The sequence below is a fragment of the Micromesistius poutassou genome, assembly GCF_964030765.1.
Source record: "Micromesistius poutassou genome assembly, chromosome: 7".
NCBI classification, from domain to species: domain Eukaryota; kingdom Metazoa; phylum Chordata; class Actinopteri; order Gadiformes; family Gadidae; genus Micromesistius; species Micromesistius poutassou.
In genome coordinates, this window is record NC_140277.1 from 11,924,109 (window position 1) to 11,937,065 (window position 12,957).

General features: G+C 46.9%; 1 protein-coding gene across 1 annotated transcript in view; it reads left to right on the plus strand.

The window, feature by feature from the left end:
• The window catches only part of thada (THADA armadillo repeat containing), a 69,114-nt gene that overhangs the window by 18,476 nt on the left and 37,681 nt on the right, over window positions 1-12,957 (plus strand). The window contains exons 22-27 of the mRNA XM_084471031.1: window positions 2,146-2,255; window positions 3,963-4,095; window positions 5,003-5,125; window positions 5,448-5,570; window positions 5,843-5,934; window positions 9,378-9,467. Coding sequence (XP_084327157.1) covers window positions 2,146-2,255; window positions 3,963-4,095; window positions 5,003-5,125; window positions 5,448-5,570; window positions 5,843-5,934; window positions 9,378-9,467 — 671 coding nt within the window. The remainder of the gene's footprint in view (window positions 1-2,145; window positions 2,256-3,962; window positions 4,096-5,002; window positions 5,126-5,447; window positions 5,571-5,842; window positions 5,935-9,377; window positions 9,468-12,957) is intronic.

Here is a 12,957-nt window from a genome sequence, read left to right on the forward strand (position 1 = left end):
ATGCCATATTTCTCATAAACATTTGACCGAGAGAACCGGGAGCCTCGGAGGCGGGACTTATTCTTCAGAGGTCTATTGAGTCGACAATGCTGTTTAAACGCCTGTACATTCCGGATAGTAAAAAGATAATTATATTGATTCACCTTTTTTTTTATAACCAATCAGTAACTCCTTCCTGCCTTGTCCTTAGTATATCTGGCATGTTGGTTATGACCAAGGAGGCTGAGGTCATGTGATGGAGCAACAGCAAACGCTAGTGGTTTTATCGGACCTCATGATGCCTCAGGCTGTCTGTGATGGCCCCCCGAGCCAGGCATGTAATTGTTGTTTTGGGAAACGTATCTCTCTCTCTCTCTCTCTCTCTCTCTCTCTCTCTCTCTCTCTCTCTCTCTCTCTCTCTCTCTCTCTCTGCGAATCATCAGCTCCTCTTGGAAGTGGCTGTGTTACAAACAGGAAGTGGATGTCTAAATAGAGTGCACCGCCCTTAGATACACACTCTGCGCGGCTCTGCAGAGGAAGCCCTGCTTAACTCCTTAAAACAAACTTTAAATAATTCCGGCCCGGTCCAGGGCCGATTCAGCCCGCCACAGCGGGGTGGTTTTGGTCCGAGCGAGCCCGCATGCCTCTCACAGCGGCCGGCCGCTCCCGTTATAACCCCGAGGCGCCCGCCGCCGCCGCCGCCGCCGCGCTCGGTGAGGTCACGCTCGGCCCTGGCAGTCTGTTCCGGCCTGCTGACGCGACCAGTCATGGGGGCCAATTTGGTGCTGCGGTCCCCCCTCAGGTCCTACTCACTCCTCCGTTCTCCCATCCAGTTTGAGCCGCTTCTTTACGACCGTGGGGTTAGCGAGCGGCGCAGCGGTTGAGGTCAAAGTCCCGTGAGTTTTTTTTTTTTTTTTTTTTTTTTTCTAGCCTGCCTGCTTTTTTGCTTGGTTCTATGGAAGTGTTTAGTGAGGGTGTCGTTTCAACCCGGGGTGAAGCTGTTTGTGTCGTGCGTCACATGAGCAGTTGGCAGCAGAGAGACGGGACGCACGGGGGGGGGGGGGGGGGGGTGGGGTTGGTGGGGGGGGGCGGTGACGGGCGTGCGGAGGGTGGTAATGGTATGCCAGCGGTGTGAGGGGATGATGTCACCCTCCTCGTCCCGTGGTTCTGAACCCGTGCCAAGAGCAGACCATGTGTCTCGCCCTCGCCGGATCCAGAAGGTGTATCCATCCCCCCCCCCCTCTCCCCCTCCCTCATACATAAACACACACTGGAGGAGGGAAGGGGAGGGTCCCCCCCCTCCCCCTCCCCCTCCCCGTGCCCTCCGTGCCACCCGTGACCGTCTGGGGCCCCGCCGTGCCTGCCGGCGGTGGGTGCCCACAGAGCCCTCTAATGACAGGGCAGCGGAGTGGGGCTTCCGCCGCGCCCAGCGCCTCACCTGCACTACGTCCACGGGCTTTGCTCCCCGCGTGTGTTTGTAGCCAGAATAATGTTACTAACACTATTACTAACCCCATGGTTTTAGCCACGGTGGTCATTATGGGATGCCCTGGCCCGCCTCTCCGCGCAACCTTGCTTACCAACATGCGGCTCTCACGGTCGACATGGCCTGTCCCTCGTTGAAGGTACCCAGAATAGGAGCAGGAGGTTGCCCTTTAGCCTGCATTCAGCTCATCGGCGGAGGTTCACATGCATTCTGGGTAAAAAAAAAACATCCCCAAGTAGCATCAGAACATGGGTGGTTAGCCTTAACTATAGGTCAGCTTCAACGGTGAGTGGTTAGTTTTAACAAGCAGCTGCTAGAATAGGAGTGCATTTGGTTACTGCTAGAGGTGTAAGAATGCCAATAAAAGTAGCCTTATTTGACCAAACGTTGAAATTCATTCAGTTGGCAATAATCACTTTGACATTTAGTTCTTTACTTTTTTGCGAAGCACATAAACACTAATGGTCCTTCATTTCCTGTACTTTGAGTGACATTCTATATTGATATTTTACATGGCGCACCACAAGTGACCTCGTTCTATGTTCATGTTGATTGTCCGTATCATATTAATCAAATTGTAATCTGGGGACCACAGATTTGACAACAACACGTTAGCTCTTCCCCTTGCTGCCATGCTGTTAGGAGGGGGTGGCTGAACCCTGCTTGTGTCTGTCTCCCAGGTGGAGGGCGTCGGCCTCTACTTCCGCCGGCAGCTCCTGCAGTCACGGCACCGCGGGGCCTTCGAGCTGGCCTACGTGGGCTTTGTGCGTCTCACCGAGATGCTCTGCAGGTGGGTGGGGATTCATTTTCCCTGGGCCTTTTGTGGTATATGTGTGACTTCTTAGTATTTTGTATCATCATTGTTCCATTGCCTTTTCCGAGTGTCGGGAATGTCGACGGAGAATGGGTCTTATCTTTTCTCCTCGAATTCCAGTTGAGTAAAACAAACTTTTTGTTTCCCTGGTTTGTAAACAAAAAAACATGAGATCAGAGCTATTTAAAAACTAGAGCCTTCAAGGTTAACCCGGCTTCGCTATTAAATCCCTGGGAGAATATTTACAGGGAGGGTAAAAACAACAGGGTTTTGCTTTGTAGTACCGCATGGCATTTCTTTCCTCAATGGAGGCCTGTGGGAATAAATACATGGTCTGCCCCGGATGAACCGCAAAATGCCAAGGCATTGCTGTGGACTCGGGCCGGCCCCGGGAAACGGAGCGCGCTTTAAACACATCTATTGTTTGGTCACATACAAAATTAGTTTCTCCATGAATGTTTAGGGTGTTGAGTAATGGGGGCAGCATTCTGGCGGCTTTGCATGTGAGCACTAGGCGTGTGTGTGTGTGTGTGTGTTCCGCTCGGAGTTTGTTTGGGTGGGGTGATGGAGGGGTGGGCAGGAGTGAGCAGTGTGTGGCTAGTATGTAGTTAATGTGCTGGGTTATGGGGTGTTGATTGTGGGGTGTCTAACCGCTGTCTTTTGATGCCTCGGTGGATTTTTTTTTTTATTTCTCCCTTATTTCTTGGACTCAACTGTTTTGTTCCACGGTGCCGAGGCATGCTTACTCGTAGTCTTTCCATCTCTCTTCTTATCTCTTTCTCCATCCATCACTGCTATTCCCTTCTCTGAGCTCTGGGTCTCGAGGCTGTCACACAAGGGGATCGATGTACTGGGTGGATGCAGTAGCTCAGGAGATTCAGCGGGTTGACTTGCACCCGGAAGGTTGCTAGTTCGAGTGTCCACGTGTCCCTGAGCAAAACACCTTACCCTAACTGCTCCCGATGAGCTGGATGTTACATGTATGGTTGACTCCGCCGGCGATGTGTGAATGTGAGTGTGAATGGTTGCGAGTCACTTTGGACAAAAGCGTCAGCTAAATGCTCTAATGTAAAAATTAAAATGTGCTGAGTCACACTTTATTTCCACAATCACTATTATTTTTTATTGTAATTCAGTATAATTGTAACTAAACGTGTGTGTGTGTACACATGCGCTCGTTGACAGCTGACTGTACACAGCCTGCCCGGCACACTAGATTGTTTGTTCATGGTGTAAACAGAAACGTAGTTCAGTGTGTACAGGGGTTGGGCTACAGTAGGAAAAGGAAGCATAAGCATATAATTTGTGGCTTGAGGTTGTAGATAATGCTAGGTTGTGGGACCGGAAGTTAATGAAGTACAATTTCGTGTCCTTCGATAACACTGAATTATCATGACACTAAAGTGCTAAACTATTTCCAAAATAATGATAAGAGAACAACCCACCCTGACCCAACATATTAATACACTCCAGTATTGACGTAAAAAAAAACAGCTAACATTCTTCAACATATTTCTCTCACGTTGTTCGCGCGCGCGTGTGTGTGTGTGTGTGTGTGTGTGTGTGTGTGTGTGTGTGTGTGTGTGTGTGTGTGTGTGTGTGTGTGTGTGTGTGTGTGTGTGTGTGTGTGTGTGTGTGTGTGTGTGTGTGTGTGTGTGTGTGTGTGTGTGTGCGCTGCTCTAGGAGTGGGAGTCAGTCCCTGCAGAAGCTTCCGTCCCGCTGGCTGCGTGAGGTGTTGCAGGAGGTCAAGTCCAGTGATCCCTCGTCCAAACTGTGCGCCACCCGACGCAGCGCAGGAATCCCCTTCTACATTCAGGTCCGGACTCTGTGTACGCTATGCTAGTTTACATGAATAAAATGCTCATAACTATTATTATGCTGGTTTGCTACGCACATGCACACGCACACACACGCACACACACACACACACACACACACACACACACACACAGTCAATGGACCAAAACAGGGAAGTTGTTTTTAAAGCTTGATTATAGCTGTGCATGAGCTGTGTAAGCTGGCGTGAACCAACATAACATATTCACGCCCCTTCAATTCATATGCCGCTTTGCCTCGTGTTGCACTGAAGCAGAGTACGCTAACTGCTCATCCGAATCATGGATTGAAGCTTCAAATAATGTCTGGCATTTAGTTTCCTGTCTTTTCATTTTAGAGAATAGCGTCACGACATCATTTCTACAGTGTGGCCATTTGACTCCTGAGAAACCTCTTGTTTTTAAGCCTATTGCTCTTGATCACAATAATGCCCACTATATAAAAGAGGTATGAGAGGCCTTCACACACAAGCAGTGTCCTTTTGCTGACCCATAGCTGTTACGCTCCACATGATCAACACCACCCCCCGCCTTCCGCTTCTCCCCTTGTCTTCTTCACAGTTGACCGACTCAAACGTTAACCCCTCTGCTGCTCTTTGATTACAGTATACAACAGAGATGGGGTCATAGGTCACACCCTCACAAGGTTTAGTTCAGCATCACACGGACAGGTGCTTGGGTTTGTGTGTGTGTAAGGAAGCCAAATCTTGCATTCATTTTCGACCATTTGATTTTGCCTGTACATGATGATCTCTCTTAACACCTGTGATTGTCAAGACGGGCAACAGCACTACAGCCCAAAGGGTCATATTGTCAAAGAAGCAGATTGCAAAGCTTTAACTCTCAAGTTAGCTTGTCATTGACTCTCCACCCTGGTACCTCCCCCAGGCTCTGCTGTCGTCCGAGCCCAAGGCGTCCAGCTGCAGCCTGCTGAAGATGACCATGAGGGAGCTGACCTCCCTGGCCGCGCCCTCTGCCGCCCAGGACGACAAGAACTCCACCGTGTCACAGGTACGTGGCTCGCCTCGGGCCCGCGGTCACGCCCCCATGTTACTGTTGACGGTTCATCTGTGCATAAGGTCCACCATTCATCCGGACCTTTCATCCGGACCCTTCTTCTTCTGCAGCTATAATGTTGCATACACGTACAACGTGAGGTCATGTTTTGGGTGCATGTGCTCCCTTGTTCCCTTATCGTTATGATACATGTGGATTGACCGTTGAGGGGGGAAAGGGCTTTATTCAAGTTTAAATATATTTTGTGAACTTTCAGCCCTTGCATTGAAACGGCACTTCCCAGGAACTGTGTGTGTGTGTGTGTGTGTGTGTCTAGGTCCATGCGCTCAACATCCTGCGGGCCTTGTACCGGGACACTCGGCTGGGGGAGAACATCATCCCCTTCGTGTCTGAAGGCATGCAGGCGGCGGTGCTGGGATTCACCTCTCCCATTTGGGCTGTGAGCGCCTGCTTTTATCTTCCCCTTTGTGGAAAAAAAATAATGTGTGTGGGCTTGGAGGGGGTCAGTTTGAATTGGCTACAATGTAACCCTTAGGAACCATTGACCCGAGATTATCCATGAACAATTATATAAACAAACATTTACTATATGTACCTTTTTTTAACATTCTATTCTGTCTTTTATGCCCCGTGAAAGTTCTTGTGCCTGTACACTGCTCCTTTCCATCTGTCTTCATCGGTCTTGACATCTCGCTCGTGCTCTTGTCCCAGGTAAGGAACTCCTCCACCCTGCTGTTCAGCTCCTTGATCACTAGGATCTTCGGAGTGAAGAAAGGGAAGGACGAGCACTCAAAGAAGAACAGGTATGTTACCGCTCATCCAGTATTGTGTATGGTATGGCCGGACACTTTGTAATGGACAATTGTTTCTCATTAGAAATCCTTGAAGACGCAACCAAACTGAAAGTGTGTCGTTAGCTTGAAATAGGTTTGAAACTGAAAATCGTGCAAACATGAAACATGCCACTAGAGGGTGCTGTTGCAGCACCTCTTGTTCGGGATGCCTGCCAGTGGCTGTTGTCTGTGTATCTTTGAGGCAGCTTGGGCAAGCTTGCTGGAAGAGGTTAAGAAATCAGAGTTACGTCAAACCACCATTGCCTTCTCACCTTGTTGAGTGGGAACCACTGTTTTGAATGTGTCATCTCCCTTTTCACTGGCAAAGTCAAAACTGCCTACATAAAAAAATACCTTAAGAGAATTAAATAGCACATATGTATTGAGTTTGTTGGAACCACATTTAGACTACTTGGCTTGCCGTTCCTAAGAAACTACATGTGACCTCTGCGTAGACTTTTAACAGGTTGACAGCAGAGCTCTGTTCGTCTGGCATAGCTTTCATTCTCTTCTGCTCTCTTCTCTCTAGCTTTCACCGTGTGTGTGTGTGTGTGTGTGTGTGTGTGTGTGTGTGTGTGTGTGCTCATTCGTCTGTCCAGCCATAGTACTCCATTACATTATTATCTCACTTTCTGGCCTTTATTTATGGCCTGTGTTTTTGTGTGTGTGTGCCGGAGTTTGCAGTGTGTAACTGAAAGTTGGAGAGGAATGATGCCTTAACTGAATCCCATTGTGGATCAGCCTCTCTCAGCAGAGTTGTACTGATGTCTAATGAGCCTCATTCCCTGAATCACCCCGCTGCGGCCACTGGCCACTTTAACCGACAGATGCATCATGGGAAGGGACATTTAGGTCATCATGTCAGTAATGGGTGAAGAGTGATGGAGAGGACAGGGTGGAGGGGGTGGGTGTTATACACACACGCATGCGCACACACTTATCTAAACATAACCACGCACATCTAAAGATAGCAGAGCACACACACATGCCAACACACCAGCAAGCTGCAATTACCCATTACCTTATACTTATACTAAGGGTTACAGGGGCTTGACTACTTGTACATTCATTCACACAGGATGATGTTGGGCTGCAAGAGTTGTTAAATCTTGTACCCAAGTAATAAAAACAGTTCCTTTGCAACCATTTATTCCCGATGTCTAATGATTTGAAAGATTTGATGCCAGTGGAAAGTGGCACTTCTTAACTTTAAAGCTTCTGAACAATAACCGTATAGATCTACGCATACAATGATGACAATACATCACAATGACACCGCTGTAGTGCTTCAACTGTGCATGATTGCGTGTGTGGGATTTGTGTGTGTGTGTGTGTGGGATGTTTGAGTATGTGTCTGTGTGTTTGCGGTCTTTCCATGGTGTGCCTGATCCACTGGGTCTGTATTATTACTGGGATTATTTGGTCGTGTGCTCTTGCGGCAGTAAATGCAATATGACAGCTTGTCCACTCCAATATGCAGCTATTTGGTCAGCATACGTGTGTGTGTGTGTGTGTGTGTGTGTGTGTGTGTGTGTGTGTGTGTGTGTGTGTGTGTGTGTGTGTGTGTGTGTGTGTGTGTGTGTGTGTGTGTGTGTGTGTGTGTGTGTGTGTGTGTTATTTCTCCCAGGACGAACTGCAACTATAGTGCAGGCTGACATATACACCTGCACTCACAAATACAACATGGACACACCAGCAAGCCGGCTTATTATTAATATTATTACTTAAAACTCGATTTGTGCGAGTGGGAGTCCTGTGGCTGTTTAGGGTTGGCCGGTTGGCCTGGTTCCTTGGCTCACCCATCCTCGGCCCTGCGATGCAGTGGAGGCTGTTGCATTAAGGACACCTCAAAACAATGTTGACGGAGCGGCAGACTGCAGCTCTACATTCCCAGCAAAGCCTCTGGCTTTGAACCCCTTCCTCTTGCGGTCCCCGGCATGTCACCCCCTGCTGGCCCTTAAGGTGCCCTTTAGCAAGGCCTCCATTGGACATTGCTGTGATGTTTCTAATGTTTGTGTAGGAGAGTGAGTAAGGGAGTGAAGCATTCTAGTTAGGGACCAGGTTTCTGCCGGGACAGGGTTTCTTCACAACCACCTCCGCTCTGTTCTCGCTGACCCTTTGCTCAACTGCAGGTTCTAATCTACTCCCACACGACCTCTGACTTATCCTCTTCAAGGAGCCCTATAGCAAGTCGGCTCAGTTAAAATAAGAAGACACTTGTTAAGATATAGTCCCAGGAGGATTAGGGGCCCTTGCCCCTACCCCCATGCTTCCATGTGTGGAGACACACACATGGAAGCAGAGCGTAGAGCACTTGGCCTAGAAGTGCAACGTAATGAAGTGGGGTAAAGCCAAATTTCTCTGTCCAGCTGAGTCCAAAGAAATCTCAACACTGCCCATCCCCAATAGAACCTTATCCCAACAGTCAAGCCTCCCCTTCTGGGACCTGATCACATGAGTTCTGAGGGATTCCAGGAGATTCCTGAACGGAACATCTGACCCATCAGTCTAGGAGCGAAAGCTGGGCTGTTCGAACAACTGTTCGAGTCTTCGAACAACGCAACAACCCAAAGAATTCAAGCGAATCAACCAAATTATTCCTCTGGAGGCTTTGTGTTTTTGGATTTGCATAGTCTAAAGTCCTGACTTTCATCCGTGCTGTGGCAGGATGTAAAGTGGGCAGTCCATGCCAGAAACCCTTCCAACATTGCTCACTTAGTTGGCTGACGTCTGTTCTGAGTGGCTCAGGCCTCCTTACAGAGACTGATGGCGGTTTGAGTAGCTCCCTCAAAGTCGTCAGTGCTGATGGAGGCGCCACAAGCTGCTGACATTAGTTTAGTTTTTAGTTTTTTTTTGTTAACTTTATTATTAATAATAAAGTGAATGATGCCTTTTAGAAATAATAAATATGGGCATCCATGCGGGCAGGGTTGTACAATGTCAGCAGTCTTCTGGTCATGGGTTTGTCTAGTGTGCCCCCCTACCCCAGCCCAGTCTAGATTTAGAAAGAGAGGTTAAATATAACACTGTATTGGCCCCTGGGCCAAGGAGGGTCATGCCGTGGTACTCATGGGAGGGACCGTCAATGTTGTGATTCATTTCATTTCACAAGACAGCCATGCGTAAATCCTCAAGCATGCGCACAAGTTCATTGGCACACTCTTCTTCTGCCACACGCAAGCCTGGCATGTGCAAAAAACCTCACACATGCAACCATACTCACAAATGCGTTCAATATGTATCGATTAAGCAACCTATTGTCTTGAATGGGAACTTTTCAGAGTTTGTGTAAAACAGAAACAGATAACTTAATTGATCTCGGAGGAATTTATGTTTCAATAATAAATCCTATTCACTCAAATCCAAATGATACAAATAAATAGACCCACTCTGTCTCTCCCTGCTTGTCTCAGGATGACCGGCCGAGAGTTCTTCACAAGGTTTCCCGCCCTCTATCCCTTCCTGCTCAGCCAGCTCCAGGAGGCTGCAGCCACCGTTGACAGGTGAACACTCGCACAAAGCACACATACACACACGCACACTTTTTACCCTTTTCCTGTATTCCATTTCCTGTGATTGTTCTTGCACTTGCAGTCGCGACTTTCAGGATTGATTTTTCAAGATTGCAATTTTTGTTTGGAATTTTACTGACGAGTCGTTGAGGTAATGGATGCTATTAGCAAAGACTCTTAGACTTGATGTCTGTTTTGGCCTTCTAAGAAGTCATTTGGATTTCATCATATTGGCCTCCTAGGGACCATTCAGATGTGAAATGTATTCTTCCCAAAGGCGTGAAACATATCCTTTGATTGAGTCCTCTTTTGGCAAATAAACCTGATTGGTTGCAGATGGTGAGCAAACAAAGCAGTGTTTGTGTCTTAGCCGCTCCACTGTGTAGGCATTCCCAAATGTGACAACGATAGTGAGCAACACACTTCATACAATGAAGTGTCTTGCCACTGCCTTGTGCCATGAAAACCACCGCAAGCTAGTTCTGTTTAGATTTTTATCTTTAAATAGTGATATTGCACAGTCACACCGTCTTGTAAACCAGGCTTAAGGCAGTCATCTTTAAAATGTTTGTTATTAAAAAGACTACATTTCAGATCTGCTTTTTAAATTTTTTTATGTATAAATGCCATTGTTAGGGTTACACACGGCAAACTCTGACATAATTTGCACAATCATGTTGTACAAAAATCTTCACCTAAACAACACAGTATGAAAAAAATAAAACCATGAATGTATTGTTTCTTCCCTCACCCATCTTGAATGCCAGTAAGAGCATCCCGCATTTATGTCCCAATAGTTTTAAGACGTTTTTTCTTGAGTGTAACATTGGCATAACCTCACTGTTACCGTAGCAATTATGTCCAGTGTTTTCAAAAACAAACATCAAAATTTGAAACATTTGTTTTCCTTTGGTCTCATTTAGCCAAATGGCTCGTTGCAGCAGTTCGCTGTCCTCATCTGCACCTTGAACTGTAACCCCGTGGCCAAAAAACACCATGTGTGGAGTCTGTGCAACGGCTCCCTGGAGCCCCTCTTATCTTAATGGCCATCCAATTAATGGAGTTCATCAACCCCCCTCATCCTCTCAAACCCCTTGTTTAGAACATAAGCCCGCTTTTCCCACGGAACCAAGGACCCAGAATAACACATAACTGCAGTGTTGCCTTGAACCGTCGAGCTTCTAGACGTGCTGTTTTAGAAAACCACTTAGGACCTAGTGGACATGAGTTAAGCGACTGTTTGTTTACGTATTTTATTTGTCAAATAATGCCGGACGTTAGAGTCAGATGTGGGTTGTTGGGATGCGGTTACGACCTAGGGGCGGGTTGAAATCGTGTCCATCCTATTACAGATTATCAGGAGGTTCATCATCCTGTTGCCCTTGTCTTAATTGAGTGGTTTGATTATGTGCACATTACTCCGTCTGCGTGTCTAATGCTCAACTACAATGTCACTGACCGCTCTGCCGTTGTACAGGGCTACCATGGGCCCTCATTCCCACGGCACTAGCATCAGCACTGGGCTGCAGGTGCTGCTGCCCTACAGTATACACAGGCACAACAGAACCACCGCTTCCAGAGCTGGAGGCTTCATCTGTCCTCTTAGGAAGGAATAGTTGACTGCCACTTCTACGTCTTCCTGTTAATGCGGCTCTACAGGGTAAAGGTCACCTTGACTCAGGTCACCTTGTTATGCAGTGTCGTGAAGAGAGAAGTAGAAAATGCTTCTGGAACTGTAGTCACAACCATAGGTGTGTTTTTGAGGTATGGGTTGGAATTTTGAGCTCCTTGTAAAATACTTATCCATCCGCCAACCTCTTTGTGACTATCAGGATGTGCAAGTGTGGCCTGTAGAGGTTTGTTGACCCTGTACATTTACTGCGCAAAGTGAGAGGGTTGGTAATCCTCTTTTCTATTCCATTATTTCCAAATTTTCTATGACTTTTCTGCGTTCACTCTAGCCAAGTCAGAGTTTATGGATTTCTATATTATGTCATTGCTGCTGTTCTCATTTACACACAGAGACACGCACACACGCACACTTACCCACAAGTGCACACCATCTCCCTCTTTCCTCCTCTGGGATGATGATGTTGGCACGACATCCTACCCTGTGCTGTGCACAATTCAACGGAGAGACTAAACATTTTTGACGGACTAATCTGACCACTATTGCATTACAACATCACGTGTCTGTGTTTGTGTGTGTCAATCGAAATACTAATGGCAGAAATTGTTTATAGCAGGGGGTCTTCCCTTGTTTCTCTGTTTGGACCCGGCCCCATGACTACAGTGACGCCCTGAAGCATGTCACGCTCCCGTAGGACCCACACACTGACACACGCACACACACACACCCTCTCTCTCTCCGGTGGCAGATTAGCTCAAATCCGTTCCCTTCCATTCATCCAGTGGCGCATGTGTCAAAGTGAAACCGCTGGCAGAGACAGTGCGAGTTTGTTCGGTGAGTCAGGTGTCAGGGGACTTGGAGAGGAACAGCGATTTTAAAAAGAAAACTCAAAACATTCTGCAGTCCTGGGATGACTGGACCAGCGCGTGGGCAGTTTTAGAGGCATATAAATTCTGTGTCACGCTGTCAAGATTCAAGCCTGCAATTTTATTGTGGGAACAGATCTGAGTCTGTGTATGTGGCTCACGCACACACACACACACAAACGACTTTCCCTTATCTGCTTTGTAATATTTCAGTTTCTCTTTGTCTGGGGTAAGTGTAAACCACAGACTCGTGTTATTCGTAGACTAGATTAATATAGTGATTCTGATGGGACTATGTTTGCATAAGACTCATATTGCATTTATCTCACATTTGAATTTGCTATACAAGCCCGCCAGGATGCAGGAAACTACAATAGCAACGTGTAGGTGTTGAAACCACGGTGACAAGCTTGTATGTTTATATAAACTGGACAGATGTTTGTTTCTTTTACTTGGCTTGACCCTTATTGCCAAGCCAAGCAACACAAAGCCAAGTGAGTGAATAACACTTATACTCAAATGACAAAATTTGAGTTTTGAAGGTTGTATTCATTTAATTTTGCGATGCAAGGAAATCAGTGGAGTTGTGTACTCTATCAAGTTCATGTCACCCTATTATCTCCAAAGGATGTTGATCAATCCAAGGATCTTTTAAAATCCTTGGATAACAAAATATATATATATATATTTTTTTTTCATTGTGTATAGACTTACATTGATGTATCCACCTTATTCCGTGACCGTTCTATTTCCCATGATTCATAGTGGCCCTCCGGTTTTCCATTTCCGGTCAAGTGTTGTTTACATAGCGGCTAGCACATTTGCACCGCTAGCGCATATCTTGAAGGCTACGGCAATAGTTTTAAAAGTTATATATTACATTAGGTCAAAATGGCAAGTTGACGGTGGCTAACACACCTCACTAAAGTACTACCAGCTACGTATTCTCGCTTCTAACCGGAAATGGGAAACCAAACTGGTCGTC